Consider the following 25,202-nt stretch of genomic DNA (forward strand, 5'->3'; position numbering starts at 1 on the left):
AAATGAAGTAAAGTTTTCAACTAAAACAAAATGAAATTTCTTGGTAATACAAAACCGTACATTTTAGCACAAAAAAAAAAAAAACAACAAAAACTCCTCTAAGAAACAACAAGCAACACAACAACCACTGATAACAAATTAAGAGCCAAAACTATGCTTCCAAACGAATGGCGAAAAGCAAAGGATTCCTACCTAATTTGACGCTTTAGGGTGTTGCCAGGTGACGGCAGCAACWGCGGTGCGTAATTCCAAATTAGAACACAAAAAGACGGAAGACAAACTGGAGAAGATAAATGGAATTTCCAATTAACTGCGGAAGACAACAAATGGGCGCAAAAAAAAAAACAACAAGAAAAAAGTTATTTGCCTTAGCAACGTCGCCAAGGTGAGAGCGAACTCTTTCGTTTGCACTGCACACACGAGCTGACACCACAGCCCTTTCACACACGCGTATTAGATGAATAAGTCCACGCAGTAACGACCTGCTCGCGAGGCGTGTGAAGTGATAGCACACGCGTGCCGCTGCGCCCATTGCACTTTGCTGACGGCAGGCGATGGAACACCCACGTAGCGGCGGGTGGCTTGTCAACGTTTGGACGAGAGCATCAGCTTCAGCAACAAAGTTCGCCAAGCATGTAAGTATGCCAGCTGTCAGTTGAAATAAATGTCAAAAAAGTCAGAGTTGCGTTAATGTGAGAAATTTGTTAAATTCACAGTGAAGCAGTTTGAAAATTATGTAAGTGGAATATAATACGAACGTTGAACGAAGTAAATTACGCAGTTTAATTTCCAAAACTTCTAAAAAATTCATTTTTAAAGAAGAAGATGCAAACATATTCGTTATTACACAATGTAATATGTTGCCAACAAGTTTATAACACACACAAGGAGACATCGAAAATCCCATAAGCTATAGAATTGAATGATCAGCATGATGAACTGTGTCTATTTAGCTCCCACCGTCCGTGTGTTAGATGTACAACTTAGTTCCCTGCAACAGATGGCTCCAGCAGTTAGTGGTGAACGATTTTGGTATATCCAAATGTGATAAATCTAACCTAAACATTTGAAAAAGAAACTCCATTTCTATAATAGTCCTTTTTTATGTGTTATATCYCTTTGGTTCTGCGAATATATTTGATTTCCTGCCAAATAGTCTTCATTTGCAGGAAGTTTCGATTATCTTCTTTCAGTCAAAGAAATCAGCGGCTGAAGCGCATCGGAAACTCCAAAAAGTTTACGAAAGAGCTACCCCAAGAGAAACAACCACGGTGCGGATGGTTTCGCCCATTCAAAAACGACGATTTCAATATTATGGACCGTCCGCGAAGGTAGGCCGTTGCTCGATGAGGATCCGTTTCAAACGGGAAAAGCTTGATAGTTACCCCCCAAGCCATTTCAAAGCGATTACATGAGTTGGGATTGATTCAGAGACAAGGAACTTGGGTTCCTTATGGCCTCAATAACAGGACAGACACAAAAAGTCAATCTGCTGCACTACAATGCTTGGCCTCACGTTGACAAACGTGTTAAAACCTACATAGAAGCGCTTAAATGTGAAGTTCTACCTAAACCGCCATATTCACTTGATACTGCAGCATCCGATTATTATTTGTTACGTTCGATGGCACTTGGTCTGGCACAGAAGCAATTCCACTTAGAAGACGACATCGAAATATGGCTTGATCCTTGGATAGCATCACAAGATGAAGAATTTGGGCATAATATTATTCGAGCTTTGCGAGAAATATTAGAAAACGCTGTGATTAGAATGGGCGATACTTAGCAAAATTCATTTGCAACACCTCCTTAAACTAAATTATATTTTTATTAAAAAACAMAGCGAGAACTTATTTGCGCGCCTAATATCTGTCTATCTGTCCATATACCCGCGAACTAGTCCTTCAATTTTAAAGATATCAATGCATTTTCCTTTTCAAGGAGCAGATTATAACATAAAAACCTCAGTTTGTGGATCACTATATGATAAAGCTGTCTCGAAATCCAACGCAGAATAACTCTTAACAAAAAGTGCTACTTCGTACTGAGTAGACAATGGAGAACTAAAATCCTCTCTGAACGAAGAAAAACCAAACGCTCTAAGTCATTCATTATTCCCGTCCTGCTATATGGTGCAGCGGCATGGACGATGTATGAAGAGTCAACGTTACGAGTTTTCGAGAGAAAAGTTCTGGGGAAGATTTATGGTCCTTTGCGCATTGGCCACTTCGATACTGCATTCGATGGAACGATGAGCTGTATGAGATATACGACGACAATGATATAGTACAGCGAATTAAAGGAGGGGGGATACGCTGGCTAGGTCATGTCGTCCGAATCAACTCTCCGTATTCGACGCAATACCGGCCGGAAGAAGCAGAGGAAGAGGAATACCTCTGGGTTTAGAGATTATTTTAGCTTCCGTTYACCATATATGGACCGAACTGTTATAGGATCGAAATTTAGAGGAAATCGAAGAGAATTTTACGAAAAATCATGATCATCAAGCTCTTAAACCACAAGAACTAAAACCCACTGTGCCCTGCAAGTCAGTCATGATACTCTCTTACGAAACCAACAACATACCAAAGCCGCCCAACTACAGTCCACACACGTGTACCAGCGCCCAAACTGGGCGGTGCCACCAAACACGCGCATATRTTTACAAGAAAATTACTAAGGTAATAAGTACGAGGGAGGGGTGGCGCTTAGCTACACAGGCATTACCATTTCACACTCTAATTAAATTAATTATAAACATTTCTGCGCAACACACACACACACACACACAAACAAACAAGCAATCTGGTATCCTTGACATGACTGTTAAATTAAATATATACACTTGAAGGCTTTAGGACACGCACTAGCTGGCAGCAAGCAATTTCTGTGACTATATGTGTGTGTGTGTGTGCAAAGTGGCGGCGCAAAGGATTTGCCGAACTGTAATAATACTATAGAAAACATGTTTTCATTTATTGTACGGTTTGTTTATCGAGGGTTGCTGGTAATCCCGTTATGCGCCAAGGCACTCTGCATGAAGCTGTCAAAAGCTATCAGCAACACCATCTCAAATGCGTGTACCCGACGCCGACGCATGCCGTGCAAATTTAATTTGTGGGTTCTCTAACCAAAGTCGCTTGAATAATACCCCGCACCGCTGCCACCACTACCACCATACTCATCCACCACTACTACCACCATAGCCAACACACTCGTGCTACGTCTTTCGAAGCATTAAAAGTTAAAGACGGTTGTTGTTGTAGAATTTATTGCATATATTTTTGGAAATTTTTATGACAAATTAAATTATGTCCGCCTCACGGAAATAATCATAATTCAGCAACAAAACACTTCAAAAATATACGTACTTACACATACAATTATATTTGGTGTTTTTATTTTTTGTGGCTTTTGGGTTTTTTAAGTGCCGCTAAATTCCTTGGAGAATATTACTTGTATGTAATTTAAGCTGGATTTAAGCAACGCACGCCTGCCTAACTGCCCGCGCCAGCGCTACTGCCTCGACATCCCTACCAATTCGACTTCCGCCGCCGCCCAATGCGTTGCTGTCACAAATTGTGAAAGTGAAACTCTAACCTATGTTAGGTGTGGGTAAAAAAAAATCCCTCCACACACACGCACGCCTGCTACAATCTGCATCAAATTGTCGCTACTGCGCTCCCGCTCGCACCATAAACATATTTTTTACGCTCCATCCTTGCACGAGCGCATAGAACCACGGCATTCCCCAGTTGGCTTGTCATCATTCATCATTTTTTCTTCTCTTCCTACTGCTGTTGTTGTTTTTTAGCTGCAATCAGCAGCAGTTAATGTCACATGCTTTATTGTTGTTGCCTGTGTTGTGTGGAACTTGACAAAGCAAACGCCAAGCGCCGGAGCTTCCCCGGCAAAAGCTCACAAGTCAAGTAAGCGCACTTTCGCCTGCGTCTGGGGACATCCCGGCGTTGATTATTAACACTTTATTAGTGTTGAGGTTTCAATGCARTACTCCTTCCGTTCCTGCCGACAACCGCCCCTTTAATGCCAACAACAGCAGCAACAACACTGTAAGCGGTCGCCAGTTGCTGCTGCGGCTAGCTTTTGTATGTATGACACCCCAGGGATCAAATTAACACTTTTCGCTTTCCCATCGCATTATCGCTATCATCAACGCCTTGATTGGGGCGTTCAGCTTTGGCACATTATTTGTTGTTGGTGTGTGTATGTACAGTGCATACATATGTTCACTTTCATACTTTTCTGATAAGATTATGTGATTTTGTGCATACATTTGGTAAATGTACCGGAGATTATTGGTAGAGTTGATATTGTTGGTGTTACATGTACTAATTTGAGAAATATGGTTAGAATGGATGTGAATTTTGATTGTTTTAAACAAGATCAAAAACTCAATTTAATCGGTTTCAAACTTCACTTATCTACATATTCATATACAATTTACAACAATGAAAATTGTGCTTGAAGAAAGTACTTCTTCAAGAAAATGAACCTGTGTATTGCACAACTTCTTAACTTCTTATATTAGGGGTATTCACTTGCTCTTGCAAGATTGCAGATAGCAAAAATACTATACCGAATACAATTACAAGGGCACGAAAGCATCCTTTGCAGAATCTAGTGATATATGAACGGCTTATTCGTTCAATTTATTGTGAATGACTATTATGCATGGCTATTGTGAATTGGCGCATCTTCTGCATACATTTTTAACAAAAAAAAAATGTAAATCTTTATAATTTAAGTATGAATTATAAAATTTATTTAAAACTTACCTTCCTCAACAGTTTAACTCCATAATATATCTTTATGTAAAATGACAGCTAAAACAGGGTTGCAATTATATTTTTGCGTGACATTGATCGCAAATAATAATACATGGGTTTTGGTCTGACATATTTTACAGCCGTGCAAGGGTTTAGCAAGAGCAAGCGAATACCCCTATTGTATTTTAGAGCAGTGAATTTAACCGAATACTTTTTCCCTGAACTTTTTTAACAACTTTTTTTAGCACCCATACCAGTCTTATCACAAAAACACGCGAATTTTGAACTTTTGCGTGCAACGTGTATGCAATTTTCGATCGTTTTGTTACGTTGGTACTCATATKCCTTACTTACACCGAGGAGGTCATTTTGAATGTTTAGCTGATTTTTTTACAACTACTTTGCTGCAACGCTTTTTTGTTGATTTTGACAGTGCTCAGTAGAGGTTGGACTCAGTTCGCAACGACCCAGATCTGCTCCAGGGGAACATAACTGATGATAAATCAAAGGTTTGTAGTTATAATGTGGAAACCAAAGCTCAGTCATCCCTATGGAAGTTGCCGCATAAGCCAAGAACGCGCCAAGGCCAAAGAAAAACCGTCAAGTTTGGTCGAATGTGAAGCTTTTTCTTCGACTGCAGGACCGTTCAGCCAAAGAAGTTATTGCCAAAAGTTCGTCAATCCGTCAGAAAGGGCTGGATTTGTAGAAGAACAAAATTTTTTGTGAATTTTTTGAATTTTTGTTCTCAAAACTGAAGAAGGCCATGTAAGAATGCCTACTGTATCGAAGAAGGAGCTAAACAAGATCCCAAAAATTGCTATTTTAAGAACTTGCGGGTTGGAAAAAACGCTGGCAGAAGTTCGATACATCTAGTGTTGATTACTATAAAGAGAAAAATTGGATATTCATGAAGAAATAAATTCTTTCTTAAGAAATGCAAAATTCGCAATTCGCAATTCGTTTTGAAAGAAACTTGTACAAAAGTAAATATCAAACTTATCTGTCTAATGAAAAGTCTGAAGCAAAACGAAGCAAAGGTTGTTTAAGAGATTTAACCCTTGACGTCGATTCGACTAAAAATCACCGTTTTTTGCAGACGGCAGCAAAATAACGATGCCCGTCTGGCGTTAAAGTAGACTCTGGGAAGCGATCGAGAACCCCAAATAATTTTATTTCCTTTTTTACCCGCTCTTGAAGAACTTACTGCTAAATGAGAATGTACATTTATTCGATAAATTTTCATATTTGAAATATATTTTTGAAAAGAGTAACAAGTTCCCGGCCTAAAATGACAAATGTTTTGACTAAAGAATGAATAAATTTCTCACATATTGTTTACTGACGAATATTATTAACTGATAAATAGCTCCAGGTTATTTCATCTGAGATCACTAGTATAATGTAGAATCCAGCTTTTCACTAAAGTATTTCAGTTTCWGATCTGCCAGTCTCTAAACATTCAGCTTGTATTGAAAATAAAACCCTTCCAATTTATTTACCTTCGAATTCAGACAGTGACGAAGCCAGTTTCAAAGCATTTCATTCGGCAAAGTGCCGCAGAATGATACGAGTAGCCAAATGCGCATTAATGACTCCACTAATAATCGATACTGCATGACAAAAACAAAATAAACAATGTACGGTAGTGCTAAACAGTAGCTGCAGTAGCACAAAACTTCCACAACCAAGCAAAATTTTACTTTCTGCAGACAGTACGCCATCATCGACTGCAACGGCTGCGGTASACGAAGAATTCAGAGAACTGGCCTGGTGGTCAGCTCCTTGAATGCGGATTGCAGCACTATAAGCACGTATATATTTATGGATATGCAAGTAAATACATAACTACATGTGTTTGTTTTAGTACCCTCCTAACTTATTGGATATGCACATAAAAATGTAGAAAAGTGCAACAATACTCGGAGTCGAGAGAGTATTCTTAATGGAAACTATTATTCTACTTTCATACACTTGAAAAAAAAAATTTCAAAAAAGATCACAAACCGAGCAACGAAATATAGATTTACTTAAATTTTAGTACGATTATCAAATTTAAAAAGCATAACTATAAATTGTCTATTTTCGCYAAGCAAAAGTCTAGTTTAGAACTAACCAGTTAGTGCTACCTACCTGAAAGTAAAGTAGAAACCAAACTACAACCGAGCAAACTCACAAAGACAACTCATAAAACCTTTGCTAACGCTCATATGTACACAAAAGTTTCAGTTAGATTTATTAATTGTACCTTAAGAATCGCATAGAAACTTTAACCTTAATATCAGTTATCACTGTTGGGTAGTTAATCGGTAGCACTCTTGAATAGTTAACCGGTAAATTAACCAATAGTTGGCTTGCATATTCCCTGCGGTAGAATTCGCAATATTTGCAAGTACTTCGTGGTTACACTGTGACTATAAAGATTTGTGCTGCATCATCTTGTCACAGATTTTGTGCTGAGTCCGCAATACCGAAATCCACATTTTTATCTTAGTGCATTTATACACTGCCAGTCTTTATTTTTGTTTATGCAACAGCACCTTCAAAGCTTCTTGTTTATTTTTACTACGGTATTTAATGAGAGTCATTGCTGTTGGAATGGTCCATGCCGCATCGTACTATATTTATGCCAACGTTCTTCCAAAAGTGCGCGCCATTTGCACTGTTTATGTTGCTGCGCAAGCGCTTTGCCATTTGGTAGCCGCCAAAAATATCATAAAATTTTGATTATTTATCTTGGACACTGCTGCAGAAGATATCAGGGACACGGTATGGATTATTTATTAAACAGTAGCGAATTAATTTGCGCAGTGATGCTTCTAAAAACAAAATATTGTGAAAAGGAGATAAAAGAGTGCGTTAACTTCGGCTGCAACGAGGYAATAATACCCTTCACTTGTGCATTTATTATAGCATAAAATGGTATACAAGATATTTATTTTGATTTTGATCGGTCAAATTGTGGCTGTATAATTTATATTTCACTTTTTTACCACAAAAACATGTGGAAGATCTTGTAATCCTGGTGAATTCATGAAATACACTAATAAAAAGAAATACATGGCGCATTATATTGGAAAAATTTCATATTTTCATATCTCCTCAGTCTACATTACACAAATATTTTCTCTTACGACTCATCGCCTAAAAATTTCACTCTCAGCGAAAAGTGGTTTATGGTAGTGCAGTTTTTGTCCAGCTCAATAAGCGCCTAGCGAATTAATTTATTTTTTATTTTAAATTATTTAATATTTCGTCAGCTCATCGTTACTGCTGACCCAATTCGTTTCAAATGACTAATTAATGTAAATTATTCTGGGAATGACGTTTGTGAAATTGAGTGGAGTGCATTTGGACTTTAGACATGAGCGTTCCAGCAGGGAAGAATAAACTTAATCGTATGCAAAAATATTTTGCACAATATTTTTACAATTGGCGATATGTAGTTACTACATAAAAATTTTAAAAAAATTTATAAAATTGCTTATATTAATAAATATTTTTAACTAGTTAATGAAATTTTCATTTCAAAGCATAATATTTACTAGATTGCATGTATGCATATGTATGTAAATTGTTGCAGGCGACCACCCACTAGCCAAATCCGACAACTCAACACCAACTCAAACCCCTTGAAAGCACTCTTATTTGCCTAACCCCACTTAACGTTGCGTGCTTGAGTGAACAAAGCGACAAATCCATACCTACATATTTATCAATGAACATAATCAAGCTGCAGCAAATTTTTACATATGCTTGCGCACCCACCAATTAGTGGCTTGCAGCTCAATGTGCCCTCTCAAAGCCTTAAGCAACGCCAAATTAAATAATTTCATTGGAAAATTCCACAAAGCAAAACTGGTTAATGGAAATTGTGTGGGATTTTCTTGTAACGAAAGCGAAGATACTCATTTTATTGACTTAAATGAGATAAAAAAAGATAAAAGAAAGCGAATATAAAACACTTTCYCGATATGTAGCATAAAATATATCGCTAATTGATTCAACCAATATACTATAAAATTGTTAATCGAGCAATTATTTGGAATCGTGTTGAACAAATTTCCACTCATATATATGATATTTGTATCAGTTTAATAATTGCCAGCTAATATTTTCCTTTATATGCCCTTTATAAAGGAAAAGCAGTGAAGCAAGTTCTCATTYGAAGCATTGAATTGACCGATTGAAGTCTTATAACTGACATTGACAACCAGTTAAGTTCGTTGGCATTGATACCGCGGCAGCCACTCGCTTACTAGAGGCAACATGAAGGTTTGTAGAAATACATAGTTCCGCTCTATATGAATATAACGTACTCCGGTATATGGGTTTGARTGTTCCCTTTCATGTATGCTTATATGGATACTTAAATATACGAAGACATGCATAAAGTTTACGCTAAAGCATAGGTGGGAACTTTGCTTAGTTATTCTCTTCAATTTGTGAGTCTTCTTCCCAAAACAAACATAAGTTGATATATAAGTATATACTAATGTACTTATTTGTATTACTGAAAAATTTAAGTATATGGCTCTCTTTTGTATAGGCTATTCAGTCGTTCTCTACACTCCTGCACCAGTAGCGATTAGATCTCGTAGGAGGAGACAGTTTTTAGTGCCGCTTGACTATCGCTAAGTTATACGCTCATTGCGATAGTAACGTTGGAGGTTTATCTCAATCGACTTATGGCAAAGACTGCTGTCTSAGAAATGCTCGGAAAACTTCCCATAGGTATGGAGAGCTTAGTGCATGGCCTGCGACCCCAGCACCGATTCCCTCCGACGGTTTTGAGCCGTCAGTGTACCACTTGATCGAACCTAAGCAGCAGCTGGAGAGTGATTGCCTATGCAAATGATGTTGATTTTATAGTTAAAGCAAAATTCCTGTTCCTGGCTGGGCGGAAAAAAGCGGGTTAACTGTTGATTCAAATACAACTGAACAGGTTTGTTTTACCCGGATTTAACGAATCCCATATGCATCCCTTTCCTCATTAGGGGGCTCTCAACTTCGTCTTGACAGAAAGATATCATAGATAGCCAATGATGAAGGAAAGGGTAAGAAAGACRTTAGCTGCCTGATATACCCAAAATATGCACCCCCGCCCTACTTGAGGCGCTCTCGACTTAACCCTATCATGGAAAACCAATGTTGTAGAGAGGATGAGGAAGGCATTAATTGCCTAATTGTGCTTTAGCTATAGTAGTTAATTCAATATAGTGGTGTATTTAGCTGAGTGAGGCTTTTCATTAAAGGCACAGTCGCTAAATAGYTAAAACGTGTTCAACGAGCGGCTCCCATTAAAGTCAGTGCCACACTTCGTACAACACCAACGATGCACTTAGTGTGATTCTAATATATTTYTATACACCCATGGCCATAGCCAACAGTTCCATTCCTGTGTAGGTTGCTACCAAACTCCGGAAAACTGGACACAATAACGACGCCAGACGGCCTTTAAAATCGACTGCAACAATGATAAGTTGATCCACTCCACCGCGGAACCTGCTTTTAGTGGCATCTTCTCCGCGCTCACAACTCCAAGAGATATTTTAGTGAAACGAAGTAGCGGGAGTATTGAAGATTATATTGGAGGGGGAGTCTTCTGTCAGTAGCTCTCAATGAACTCTTGTTTCAGACTGACAGCCCAAGAAGTGGCCGACATCAAGTTAACAGAAGATGGACTTCATCGAAAAGTGGCTTCTGTACGGAGGTATGCAGCCACTTCAATAGCAGAGCTAGTCAAGGAGTRCCTTTCCTCACTAACATTAGTAACCAGCTACTTCTATATTAAACTTGTCTACGGAATYGTCAAAAATTGTGGGATTTCGAAAGCATTCTGTAGCATAGCGGAATATAAAAGAACTATTGAAGTTCTAGCTATTAGCAAACCTGACATCGCCACAACAATAGGCGTCCTAATTAGAGACTAAAGGGTGAAAGTTGTTAAAGTTTCAATGAGGAAGATGAGGTGAAGACGTCAGAAGTCATGCTTTTTATGAACCCGGCTTGAATTGATTTTGGTMACCTCCATAAATTTATGACAGGCTCGAGGCGTTTCGTCGGTATGCGACGATCTTTCAGATTCATACCTAATTACAGCTCATACATCGTTATTGTTTATCCTTGGACTTTTTTCCGAATTTTTACGACTTAAGTTCTGCAACTAAAATTGGTTTTCAAGTTACTTTTAAATTATAAGCAAACTATCGCAGAGCSATTGGTTCCAAAAAAATCCGCACAAAAATTTTAAATATTTTTTTTCTCAAACCTTCGCAATATTTTCTAAAATATCTGTAACTCCATCTCCCTCTTAAACAGTTACACTTTGACCTAATTTTTTGCTGATCTGCACATCCTTCCTGTGAAAATGCGCAATGCATTGGGCGAGCGAATTCAAACAAAAGCCAGWCTATGGGTTCAGCTTAGTGATTAGAAGCGAAGATTACACAGCGATTTGTTCGAATTACCATTGACATTTGCGAAAACAAGAAGGCAAACGCAAACAATGGCGACAATGACAATGCAACTGCAGTAGCCGAGCACGAGATCTCGACAGAGATTGTCATTCTGTGCCATTTTGACTATTTTTTGGCGCCTATATTAGGGGTTTAGGCGGCTGGGAAATGATGAATGGGCCATTTGCAAAGCAGATTTTGTGAATGAAAATAAAAGTTGCCGGTTAATATATTTTTCTCATTGATGTTGGGGAAGAGTATGTGAATTTGTATTTGCCAATAGACAAGTGGCGTCAAATGACAGTGTGTAGTGAGATCATATTGGTTGTGAGAGAAAGGAAGTATTTGAAAYTTGCTAGTGAAAACTGAAAATGGTATCGAATAATATAGTGGCGATCTGAGGTGAAAGTAAGGAAAGCGGCGTGGTTGAGTTTTTAAGAGTTAGAAAACAGTATATCCAAATTTCCGACAAAACTACGAGTCTTATAGAAAAATTTCATAAGGCAATGGTGTGGGTAATGAAAAGATCTAAAACTTTGGTATGAATACTTTTTTCACATAACCGAGAAATGTGTGTGAAAAATGCAAATAACCCAATTTTTGGATTTTTTTAGTACAAAAAAATTTTTTCAACGAAATTTGTAATACTTTATTTTTAAAAAAAAATATTAACTTTTGTTTTTATATTGAGCTAATGTGGAAAACAAAATTTAAATTTTAAAAAGCTCTCAATATACATGGCTATGGTAAATTTTCTGAGAAAATACAAAAAACATGCTCCACCAACAGAATTTTTTTTCGTAATTTCGAACAACACTTTCACGGTATCCAAGGAAAAAATTAATTTTTTTCTTAACYACCCTAATATATGCTCAGTTAATATCTTAAATATACGGTATTTTCTTATAAAACTGTCATACCTGTTAATTAACCACTCATATTTGTGCCACAATCTAAGTTACCCACCACATTTGTTGGTGTAAAAAACTGCACATCGAATCGATATGAAATAAAAATGCAGAAATCTCGTAATTATGAAACTGAAGTTGAAATTTGAATAAACCGTTTAGTTGAAAATAATAAATAAAAATGTACTTGACGAGATCTCAGTTATGAGTTTATTGATAATTTTGATTTATGGCGATTTTTAAATAACGCAAAACGGGATTAACCAGTTTGCTAATGAGAAGGGGAAAACATGAATGTGTGTATGTACAGCCGACCAAAGGCAAAAGGAGCCACAAAGGAAACAAAAATGCGCTCAAAATCACAAAAACGAAAATATAACGCAAACAAATACTCAATAATTTACTCATTACTAAATTGAGACACACTCCAATTAGCGCTCACTTATCGGTAATATATWTTAGTCTCACACTCAAATTCGTACRCATGCATATAATACAATAATTACTCAATTCCTAAAAGGCTTGTGAGTGCATTTTGTGAGTGCCTCATTACCACTCATTACGAGCGCAGCCAAATGCGGAGTGAATTATTGCCAAAGGTAAGATTTTTTTACTTTTCCTGTTTGTATTGTTGTTGTTTTAATATACGTTTCTCATACTCTTCTAGTATTTGTCATGGCGTCAGTACTTGCTTTGTATGTGTTTGTGTAGTTTACCTTTACATAATTCCCTACGGTGACTCTAAAAATGTCTGCATGTGTGTGTGCTTGTACACATTTTGGTGGGCTGTGTTTGTCTCCCTTCATGTACTTGTTGTTGCTGGTTTGTTATGGGATACGCCCATTTAGCTTCTCACTCAGTAKTTTAGCCATGAATGAATATCGAAATTAATTGATAGTATTTTCTAATGTACACTTAGTATGTTTGTATGTGTTTAAATAGGTGATAATGCTTTAAAGTGAAATTAAAGGAAATTATGTGATAAACGAGAAGTGGTGGTTGTGGAATTTTGATAACTTTTGGAGCAATGAACTTGATTTTAAGCTGAGCGTTGACCTTTCTAATGAGCCAAATTTGCTTTCAAATCAATACAGGCAAGCGAATTTGGTATACATTTTTGCATTATCCAAATATCAAGTAATAATTTTTAATGAACGTGACGAGTTCCTCAGTATTTGAGATATCGAGCTGAAATTTTGAAAGTGAATAGTTCCTTGGATTACTATAACTGCCATATATACTGACTGATCAAAACCAAGTTTTTGTATTAAAAAATTTTTTATTTCACTAGACATCTTCAAAAAATTTGACACACGTTATTGCCCCTTGTGTTAACTATATATATAAATGTTAAACTTACTAACTAAATCTAGTCTTTATATTTGATAAATTTTTCTAAGAGTGTAGATATCTATGCTAAACAAGGTATTATTTTATAATAAAAAACATTTTTTTTTGTTAGTAAGTACTAAACACATATTTTCCAAGTGGGTTTCTTTTTGGTACATTATCGCTTGCAGGAAGCGTAAAACAGAAGTCTGTCATCATTGAGAAGATCCATCTCTCTTAGTATTTTTCTACATCTCCTTAACGATATGGATGGCAGTTGCCTGCGCTTGAGTTGAATTTCAACAAACTCTGTGGGCCTCAATATCGACCCCTCTTTCGGTGCGGCACAAGACATGACAGTATATCCCAACTCCATCCTCCATTTTTCGAGCCATCTATAAACGCCGACCGCTAGCATCTAAATTTTCTGGAAAATCTAATACTTATTAAGCAACTCTTTAACATCTCTTTGACGATTTATTTGTACTCGTAGTTACAGGCTTTGTTATTGTTCTTTTCTTCAAGGATCCGTCATAGTTGTATAGTTGTTATGAAATGTGTATTAGCCGACAAATTTCTGGTCAAACGAAAAGACGTTCCTTCAAATTTACCTTCGATAGACCTGATAACCTTGATGATTGATTGATTGGAAGCGACTTTACAAATTGATTTAGCAAACAATCCCAGCTTTTTGTGAAGCAGTGGTTGATGGATTTTATGAGGAGACACCAAAGTGTCAAGGTCGGGTTTTTCCCAAAATTTAAGTTCCCTTGCAGTTATTTTCTCGGTCTCTACTATTCCACTACATAGACACAAAGAGCAGGGAAATTGTGTAAACCAAGCAACATGCCCAATGTTTTTAAACCACCACACACTTGTAAACCATGGATTTTATATTTTAGTTTGCAAAGTACAAATTCATAGTTCCTGGTGGTTTCTTTGTGCTGTACGGTATGACCGACTGGAATGGAAGTGTAGACACGTTTGAAGAAAAACTGCTAAGAATTACTTTTAGAGAAACAAAAATAAAAGATGATCCTGAATGATCTGAGGGGCCTAAAAAAWTTTAAATTCCTTATGTAAGGTCAAACTGTTTGAGTTTCAGAAAATGTGTCATCGTGATTGTATTATTCAGTAGACAGAAGGAATTAGTAAAAGTCCTAGGAATGATCTTATTCAATTTAAAGATAGATAGAAAATACTTGATGAGGGATCAAATACGGAAAATAGATCTGTTATCATTTTCAATTTAAAAAAACTTCTTGAATACTTGCTTGATATTTGAGATTTACAGAGTAAAAATTTATAATACTACCTCTTCGTCGATTTCAAAGCTCCAAATAAGGTTTCAGACAAGGTGACTCACTATCGTGCGACTTCTTCAATCTACGATGACTGCATCTGATGAGTGGGCGTAACGAGTTTTCGAGAGAAAGATTCTACGGAGTATTTATGGTTCTGGACTTAAAGTGGCCATCAAATAAATTTTGTTTTTAATCAAATATTGCTAACGTATTGGAACCTTTTGTTGGAACTTTTAACTTCATATTTATATAACCTATTCATAGTTTCATAGTTTCATTGTGAAATTTTTGATTTTTGATTTTTTCTCTTTTAAAGTAATTAATCTCCCAAATTTCCATTGAAACGAAAGCAATAGCAAATCCAGGAACTCTTAATGAATATATTAAAAATTTGTTTTTTTTTTTTTTCACTAAAATCTCATCTAGTACTAAATTGCATACTAAAGAAACTAATTAGCAAACAAAGGCATTCCATGAAGTTAGCGTGTAAATAATTCCGCCGCAAACAATTAACGTTCTTTAGTCGCGATAACGAGCTACTAAAGTCAAGGCACACCCCACAAAAACAAAAAAAAAAAATAAAATAAAAAATAGAACAAACAGCAGACGTAACCAAACCTATTATTCAAATAAGATAGACAACTAAACTGAAAAAATGTAAAATGGGTGGCCAGGATGGCAGTAAAGTGATATCAAGCGGAGCGGCGACGTAGAAAATGGCGGCGGCGAAGCAAAAAATAAGAGCAGCGAGTTGGTATGGATGTTGGCGCAGCGTTAATAAATTTTAATGTTCATTATAAAAGCATAGAACACAAAACTATTGTTCATATGTGTGTTTGCGAAACAGCCTGGAACCACTAAATGCTACCACAAGCGCTGAAAGACCTCAAGCCGAGAAAGGTGTGCGCCTTTGAATAAGCAATGAAATGGCCAGCTGAGCAAATAAGCATACGCTTTGTTATTGCCTTGAGTCGAAAGTACGAGGCGCGTTGCCAAATTCAGTGCCAGCAGCCACAACAACCTCAAAATGGTGTAAGTCCTGCCGGCGACGAGGGCGTGCGGCAATCGAAATGAGCAGTGAAATGACCACAAAACCCGCAGCGGGGAGGTAAATAAGCAAATAATTACGCAACAATGCCGAGCAAAATGGTGAAAAGTACACCTAATAAGCAAAGCAAAGCATAAAAATGAACGAAGCCAAAAATGCGATCCTTTGGCGGGCCGAAAAGCACGCGAGTAGCATATGAACGCGCAGCTCAAATTCTACATATGCATACATACATATTTGTATATGCAGAAATATGTGCATGTAATGACAGATTCCGAATGCTTATTGTTGGATTTTTGTACTGAAGTTGCCGCGCGCRGGCTCTACACCGCTGTGGATGCTGTGACTCGCAGCGGCAATGATTGCGAAGCACACAAACACAAGCACATGTAGGTATGTGTGTGTTGATTTAAGGACATCAGCAAACGCATTAACTGCCACTTGAATAACAAGCAAATCCTGGTGCCAAATGTATGTGGYACATAGTCGCTGCTGGCATGTAGCTCTGCCTCTTCGCCGCGTTTGTTGCACGGCGCTCAGGACTACCCCGCCAGTGGTGTTTACCAACAATCTTACAGCTGGCTAGCAATTATTTGCTATGCTGCTGCGGTATGAACTTTTCCAATTTCCATTGCGAAAATCTCAAATCTGTCGAATTGCGCTGCGTTCCCTGCTTTTGGTCCTTTTTTCTATCCTGCCATTGCCGGAGCAACTAATCACTGTTGTTGTTGTTATGACGTTTGTGCGTCTATTTTGTACATTTATTCGCTTGCCAACAGCTATTGTTGTTACTTTCACTCGAATTGTTTTTGTTGTTGTTGCTGTTACTCAACTTGTTGTTGTACATGCCTTAACGACGCATCATTACACAGCGTAAAAAGCTGCAATCTCAAATTTCAATGAAATTATCATCGCACACACACGAACATACCCACATACACATACGAAACATAAATTCCGAAAATTACACACAACATCTCTTAGCAATGGCGAACACGAAATGAGCAAGGATTCAGCATTTCTGAAACAGGCAAGGTTTAAGCATCACTCATAGAAATACATAAAGAGATTTTAATTTAAAAAAGCATATTGTTGTTTCTACATTAGGAGGATTGAGCGTACTATGCGCAACAACATCATCCATCTTCAGATCCATTCATTCATTATTGGATAACATTCGACCGAATAGATCACGTCCAGCATGCAGTGAAGAAAATGTAGCAGCCATAGCTGTGAGCATATACGAATACCGTGGAGGGTGTATTCGGCGCCGTTCACAGCAATTCGGACTGATTTGGCGGACTTCTATGTACGTCGAAATCTTAAACTGAAAACATACAAAATACAGCTTGTGCAAGAACTCAAAGCCCCTCTACCCTTCCTTTGCTCTATGGACTCTTGAAAATTTCAAAGCAGATTCGCCGTTTTCGAGCAGAACTTTCTTCAGCGTTGATTACCATTTCTGGCTCAACCGGTATGTAAGCAAGCAAATTGCCACATTTGGGATGAAGAGCAACCTGAAGAAATTCAAAAGCTACCATTCCATTCAGAAAAAACAACGGTTTGGTGTGGTGTACTTCAAAAAACGATACCGGTGAGAACGTAACCGTCAACGGTGACCATTATCGCGCCATGATTATCGACTATTCGATGCCTGAAATTGAAACTAGTGATCTCGGCAATATGTGGTTTCAACTATGCGGCGGCACTTTCCACACATCTCATCAATCAATGAATTTATTGGAGAACACTCTAGTGACTAGATAATTTTACGTTTGGTCGGTCGATTAGAAACCAATATTGTGTGAGATTACACCGTTAAACTGTTTCCAGTGGGAGCATGTAAAGTCTAAAAATATGCGGACAATTTTCGATTCAAGCCTTAGAGCAAATCATGACGCACTCACATCACTCGAAATGGATCACTCTCTGTTAGAACCTAATGTATCTAGCTAACTACTTGGATGATTTTTCATGTAACTGAAGTACCAAATATCTCGAACGATCCATTGTGAACAAAAATTCCTCTTGTCCAATTATGACATGTGCTCAAAGAAAATGCATATAGGCACAAAAATGTGTCTCTGCTCTATTATAATATGATAATAGCTCTTTGAGATATATGTTCCATCGTGATTCGATCTATCAAGATCACTGAAACAAAGAGTATAGAGTTTTATGCATACTTTGGCTTGCCGAAAATAGTTTATACTGCATTCAAGGACAAACTCGCGTTGTTGGAACCAATCCAGCCATAAGCACTTAGGAAGCAGAAAACTATGTCAAGGAAAATGGATATAATGGATAAATGGATACAACGTATAAAGAACAGGTCACTGTTGAGACAATTTTCACACGAAAGCCTACAGTCGGTCAAGTGTTCATCTTCTTACTAGGCAGGGTAAACGACTTCTTTAGTGGCCCGGTAAAAGCATGACTTTTAAAAATTAAAAAATGTTCACTATTGAGGAAGTTTTTAGATAACAAAACAACATAACCTTTTCGTGACCTTTCATCGAAGCAAAATATGTTATCCAAAGGGTTCAAAGTGATTATCATTCAGCCCCTGTAATATGTAGTTTCATGGGATGTCTTCGATAATGAGATTCACCTTTATGAAAAATGGCTTAAAGGTGGGCAAAAGTTTACCAACAGCATGTTTCGGAAGACCTGATTAAGTGGCTAAGAAATACTCTCTTCGTAGGAGAGCAATGGAGCAAGGTTATGCTCCACACGTCAAAAACCATCCARCAGTGACTTAAAGCAATATTTCTTATTTCATAGCTGCAGATGATTGATCATCTGGAAGTCCAAAATTGAATCCATTAAAAACAGTTTGTGATCCAAGTAAAAGAACAAAGCCTATCGAATATACCATAGAAATTTGGCGAGTCGCAAAAATTTTTGGTTCGAGCAGCGTTGCCAATACCAATGCAAAGTGTGCGTGCTGCTTTTAATCAATGACGGAATCGTTTGAGGTTTTGTGTGAAGGCAAAACGGCCCGACCTTATAACAGAACTTGTGGCAGAAATAAGTATCGGAGATATTGGAAGATCTGTATATATGTAAATAGTAAAGACGTATAGGGCAAAACTGAGATCAGAAAAAATCAAAATTTGCAGACAAAACTTAGGAAACCTGAACCTAAGGCCACACTTTGCCAGAAATAACAAATCCTTCTATACAAAATATACGAGCACGCCTATATCTATTTAGTTAGACACTGTTAGGTGCAGTCAAAAGAGCCATCAGCGTCACCAAAAGCAACAACAACAATTTCAACAATACCACCAACACCGCCAAGCGCAACATCAACATGACGAACCATGAACACCACCAAAAAAAATCGCCATCAAATAGACAGAGAACAAAACAGAAGCATTAACGACAACGTCAGCAGCAGTAACGCCATCGTTGTCAACCGTTTTCATTGTTCAAACCGAAATGGTTTGTTGATATATTTTTCTTGAAATTATTTTGCGCTCTTGAAGAAGCTCAGATTTCCAAGCAGCAATCAGCGCGTTGAACAAGCGCATCGCCAAGCCAGCCACTGGCGAAAGGCAGGAGCCAACGAGTGGAGCGGGGCAGCAGCCGAGCGCGGAAAGCAACGCGCCGAACTGACAAAGAATTTTCGCTTTGAACAAATGCATACAAAACGGCGCATCAAACGGTGAACAAATAATAACAACAAAAGGGTGATGATGGTGACGGTGGTTGGGGCTGGAGTGCTGTTGGAGCTGAGGCTTTGGCAAAAGGGTGTAGTTTAGATGATGTTTGAATTGGGGTGTACATATACTATATATAGTTGTGAATGTGTGTGTGTGTGTAACAAAGCGTTGCACAAATGGAAATTTCACTTGAGTAGAATGACTTTTAATGGCTAACGAAACAAAAACAATGGCATTAGAAATACAAATAAATAAAATAAATAAAATGTTGAAAGCAACACCTGTATTTGTACAGTTGCATACGCATTGGTGGATGGATGGGTGGATGATTGAAGATAATGTGGGGTATACGTAGGTTTGAGGAATGTAAAGAGTTGATTGTCACAAGGAATACATAGAAATGTTTAAGCGCTTAAATTTGTAGTCAGCAGGAAGCACCAGCGACTCTTGGCAATGACAATGGGGAGATACAAGGGTTTTTAGGTTTAGCATTAGGCGCCCTACTTGCTTGATATTCCACTCATTCGCGATTCTTTATAGTATTAAGTGAAAAAGTGSCGCATAATGGAGTAGTGAAGTAACGATAATTATGTAGGGAAGTAAGTCACGCTTCTTTAGCAAAACAAGGACCGGTGTAGACCGACGGCAATTTTATTCTCAAATCTAAAAAAATCGAAAATTAGGTGGAAATTAAATATATTTTCATAAATGCTAAATAAAAGTGTGAGGGTGTCTGATCAAAATTGACCCGGACATTTTCAAAATTGTATGCCAACGCTTAATTCAATATTTCGTATTTTCAGCGAATTTTACTTTTTTCCGGATTCATAAACCAGTTTATAAGTGATTGATCAAATTTGACCCGGACTGACAAATCATTTATGTTACCTTCAAAATAGTATACCAACGTTTAAATAAATTTTTCAGTGCTTTCAGCGAATTTTAGTTAATTTCTGATTTGGGTCATTTTAAATTGTTGGATAGTTTCGACGAAATATTCATAAAATCAAGTTTCCAGTAATCAATCTCTAGTTATGATGCGTTTTAGGAATGTAAAGTACTCAACTAGGTAGTCAAGAAATTCTTTTTCATACCCAAAACTTTAACCAAAATGTATTCAATCGGGAGTTCGAGGTTCGGGAGTTACGATTCCATTGGAAACAAAAAATTTAAAGAAAACTTGCTGTACAATACTTTGCCATGGTAAAGATCGTCAGAAAAACTTTTTCGTCATCTGAAGAAACCCGTTCTAAACGATCAGTGGGGGTTAAGTTTGATCAGATGTATAATTCCATTTAAATCCGCCTCTTAAATAGAATAAGAATTAATGACATCGATAGTGAGTTGATCAACGAAAAATTAACCAATACTTTCAGAACTCATACGGCTTAGTAGCTGTGAATAACACATAAGATGGTGATATGAACTTTACAAAATATCTTACCAGGAAAAACGAACATATTCAACACGATATCACAAAAATTCAAAAGCGGTGCAAAATCTGGAAGACTCGCGTTGCGTTATTTGAATACAATAATCGTCTATATATGCCCAGTCAATCAAGAATAAATTCAAAGTAATCGAATATTTTACAACTTCCACCTTAAATGAGCAGAATAATTGCACATATAGACACTCAATGGCATTTACTAGTTAAAAAAAAAAAACAATCAGTAGCGCACTATTAAGACTCTTCATCAGATAAAAATGACTGTCAATCAAAAATCAGAACGAAATCAAAAATAATCCAATGTCTATACCTCGATCCACAATAAGAATAACAGCAAACCAAAACAAAAATAAACAGCAACAACAGATCAGCACAAAGTACAGCACATCGTTCCTTCAAGGATAACATTAGCAAAGAAAACAAACACAAAACAAAACGAAGAATAGAAATTGTGGAAAATAAAGAAACCTGCCATGAGCACTCTTCCTTGTGGTTTTATATATAAATTTCTGGTCAAATGATTTTCAAGCATACAGCACAAATACTACGAATTACTGCAAACGGCACAAAAGGATCAACAGCGCACTGAAAAAGGACAAAAACACCACGAGCAAGAACACATTTGGCATATAAAAAACGCAAAAAATTATAACATTCAAACGAGGTATTAAGTATTTACTACGAAAACTCATTTGGCTTCTGTTGAAATCGAAATCCTGGCACAATCACACACACACAAGAAAGATCTGCAGAATCTTAGGGATTATAGGATCAGCTGCCCGTTCTCCTGCCTGACACGCTGGCAAATGCAAACAAACAAACATGCAGCTTTCTACTACTTAAAACTGACTTACTGCTTACCCCAAAAGGACAATCTCTGCCTAGAGTTCGACAAACGATAGCCGTAAGTGCAACAGTTTGCTGAAATAATTAAGTCAAACGTGATTCTTTAAGGTCTAGTAACCTTTTTAAAAAGCATTAACATTCCAACACTTTGGCAGTGCGGATTGGAGTACTTCTTCGATTAATGCAACGATAAGACATAGTAGAAAAAAGAAGGTCAACATTTAATTGAGCCTCGAATTTTTGGTTATTAATATAAAATGCAGAGTTTTGCCCAAAAAGTAGGTGGTCAAATATTTTGAAATGTTTTGCATAATTACAAAACATTGCAGTTAATATATATATTTTGTAGTCATCAGTGGCTGATTTTATACCTTGAGTAATTAGCTGAGTCAATCATTAACTGACTGACTGAGTTTAAGTTTTGGAATTGATTCAGCTATTCTACAAGTGGACTTCCAAAAGGCTAATCAAACTTTCATTTCAAAAAGTTTCTTAAACCCATTATTGAGATTCGCTAATAGAAGATGGCTCTGATAAAGTTTGCGCTCTTTTGCGCCAGTATCCAATATGTGTTTTTGCCACACACATGTTACAAGATTATGTTTTTGTATGATTCTTTTGTGTTAGGTTTAGTAAATATTTTATTAGGGCGGCCTTCTCTCTTTTCTTTACTTCTGTCAGCGCAGGTTAGATTAGAGTAGGTTAGGTTGGGTTCGATGGTAAATTTTTAAGATGGAAATCACAGTTGGACTATCACATGTAATTCCTTGTGAAGCTATAAAAATAGAACTCCGTATAGATCTTATAAGCCGGCATGCTGACGTAGACCGTGCTGGGAGACCTCCGACTTCGACAAATACCGGCAATGTGAATCGTGTGACTCAGACAGTCGACTATGTATTCGTTTAATTGCCCAGAAGTTAAATTTATCCAAATCCGTGCTTCATGACATTAAAAGAAGGGTCAATCGGAAAGACATTGGAAGTTGCACCACAATAACGCCCTGGCTCACACCACCTTTCTTGTGAACAGTTACCTAACCAAGACCGGCATCCCAAAGCTTCCGCAGCCGTTGTACAGCCCAGATGTGGCACCCTGAAAAGGCCGATGAAAGGTAAGAATTTTGAGGCGACAGAGGGTACCCAAGCAGCGTGCACCTCGGCTCTAAAGGCTCTTCCGGAGAATGATTCGTGACGCCTTCAATGCTTGGAATTCGCGCTGGCTGCGCTACATCGACGCAGAAGGAGCCTATTTTAAAAGTTTTTAAAAAATTGTAATGATTGGTCTAATTACTTTTTTTAATCGGCACAGTCCCCAGACATATCAAACATATGACCAAGATACAACGAATCCTTACAGGACTTTAACCAACTCTTTGCATTCCCAGCCCTCTCCCCGTGGTCTGTTGAAAGTGTTATTAGTGTTTACGGGGCCTTGGAAGACCTTGATGAACACTAACGGTTAGTAGATAACCGTTAAAACAACAACAACAAAATGAACATGAACCCAAAAAAAATTGATTACCGTTATTATGGGATGAATTAGTTGTTCATAAAGTTAGTTGTCCGAATTTTTTATATAAACAAACATAACCTAACTATTTTCAAAACATAAAACTGATGTTCAATACCCGCAAGTATCAGGTAGACAAGTATAACCAGTTTGATACAGACTATTACATTGCAGAACTAATTAAGCTAAAATAAAGTATCTACATTCAAAATAAAAATGTCGATAAATAGAATCCAAACTCACCTTGTAGTAATCCAGTGTTGAAAAATTTTGATAACACGGCACATTATACAACATATTTCAATGTTGCACAAACTACGGCTGTCAACACACAGCGCCTGTCGGATATATTGTTACGAACCGGTAAATTATAGCGTTACTTGACGCAAATCAAAGAAATCCGCAATACGAAAAACAAACATAAAAGCAAATTCTCAACATTTTTTCCACAAAACGCATCAAAGCTGCCGACGGCAATACGATGACACAAGTAAATCACTTCGACACTTGACATTCACTCATTGACACTTGTAATAAATAAAAGTCGCGATTTCGCGAATGCAATGCGCGAAGAACAACACACACACATACGCACATGTATGCAAATGACGCGAAGAAAAGAAGGAGGCGCAGCAGTCGCCAAGGCGCGCGTCCAGAAACGCCGACAACCGTGTCAAGCCAGATGGTCAATAAAAAATGCAGATGGGAAAGCGCGTGACGTTCGGCGACCGCTGACGGCAATATCAGCAGGCGCTGCTGTCAGTGCGGACAGCTGCAACAATTGGGTGATACTTTCAGATGATTGCAGTAGATTGTGCTGGTTGTTGTTGTGGCGGATTGTTTTTGCTAATATACGCGCATGTTAATGATCGTCACGACGCGCTAATGAGCAATTAATTTGCAGTAAATTTACAAAGTTTAAACATTTTATATATTTTTTTTTCCTTTTTTCTGCCACGCAGTCGTTCTAGAATATTGTTGTTTTATTGTTATTTTAATTGCTGATACTCAACATTAATTAACAAGCTGCGAACGTCGCTAATTGGCACAGGCAGACAAGCGTATTAATTAGCGAGCGGCCAGTTGAAGTTGCATTTTATGTGTCAATAGGGAAATGTCAATTTGTTTGCGGTCGAATTCTATTTTGTTGTTATTGTCATTTTGTCATTTACAGCTTGTAGCCTTTCACATTAAACGCAGTAAAAATAAAATGTTTGACATTTCACCGACGGCGTGGCGTGGTACTCGGTGTGCTTATATGAAAATATAAACATTTATATTAAATATGCACACATATACATATGTCCATATGTATGTACATATATAGCATATTATTTCTTCAACTTCTCTCGCGTCACTTTTATTGTTTAATTAGCATGCCATAATTTTATAATAACCCAAATACACGCGTATTTACAAACATTTGCAAATTCCAATTGTCATTTTATGTGTTTTCAAACAAAGTTGCACTCGTACTGATTGGCCTGCTGCCGCGACTGCTCCGCGCAAGCTATGGTGGGCTGACAGCTGCTGGCGTTCGTGCTTACAGTTACAAATGCACACCCAACAAGGCGTCTAAAATTCGTTTTTTTCTTTGTTCACCTTTTAGTGGTGGTAGTGATACAACAAAAATTGTTGTTGTTGCTTTTTTATATAACGCATTTTTTTGGTTTTATGTCTTGACGCACACCAATACACATCGCCCTTTTGAGCGCTTTTCTGCCGCTTTCGTCACTGGCCGGCCCAACCAACCAGTCAGCCGGCCTGCCATGCCAGCCAAAATGCTCACTCAATGCGCCTGTGGTGTCTTATGCATGTGTTTACTTGTGTGCATGTGTTAGTTTTCTCATATACCACCCGAACGAGGCGTATCCAACCGACTGGGTTGCCGTCGG

General features: G+C 37.6%; 1 protein-coding gene across 1 annotated transcript in view; it reads right to left on the reverse strand.

Moving 5' to 3' along the window:
- Window positions 1-24,779, reverse strand: part of LOC108967922 (developmental protein eyes absent) — a 70,184-nt gene extending 45,405 nt beyond the window's left edge. Inside the window, exon 1 of the mRNA XM_018931614.1 lies at window positions 23,551-24,779. Within this exon, the coding sequence (XP_018787159.1) occupies window positions 23,551-23,604 (54 nt within the window). The 5' untranslated portion in view covers window positions 23,605-24,779. The remainder of the gene's footprint in view (window positions 1-23,550) is intronic.
- Window positions 24,780-25,202: the final 423 nt, after the last annotated feature.

This window comes from Bactrocera latifrons, unplaced genomic scaffold (genome assembly GCF_001853355.1).
Source record: "Bactrocera latifrons isolate USDA-ARS-PBARC rearing strain unplaced genomic scaffold, ASM185335v1 scaffold_2, whole genome shotgun sequence".
Lineage (NCBI taxonomy): Eukaryota > Metazoa > Arthropoda > Insecta > Diptera > Tephritidae > Bactrocera > Bactrocera latifrons.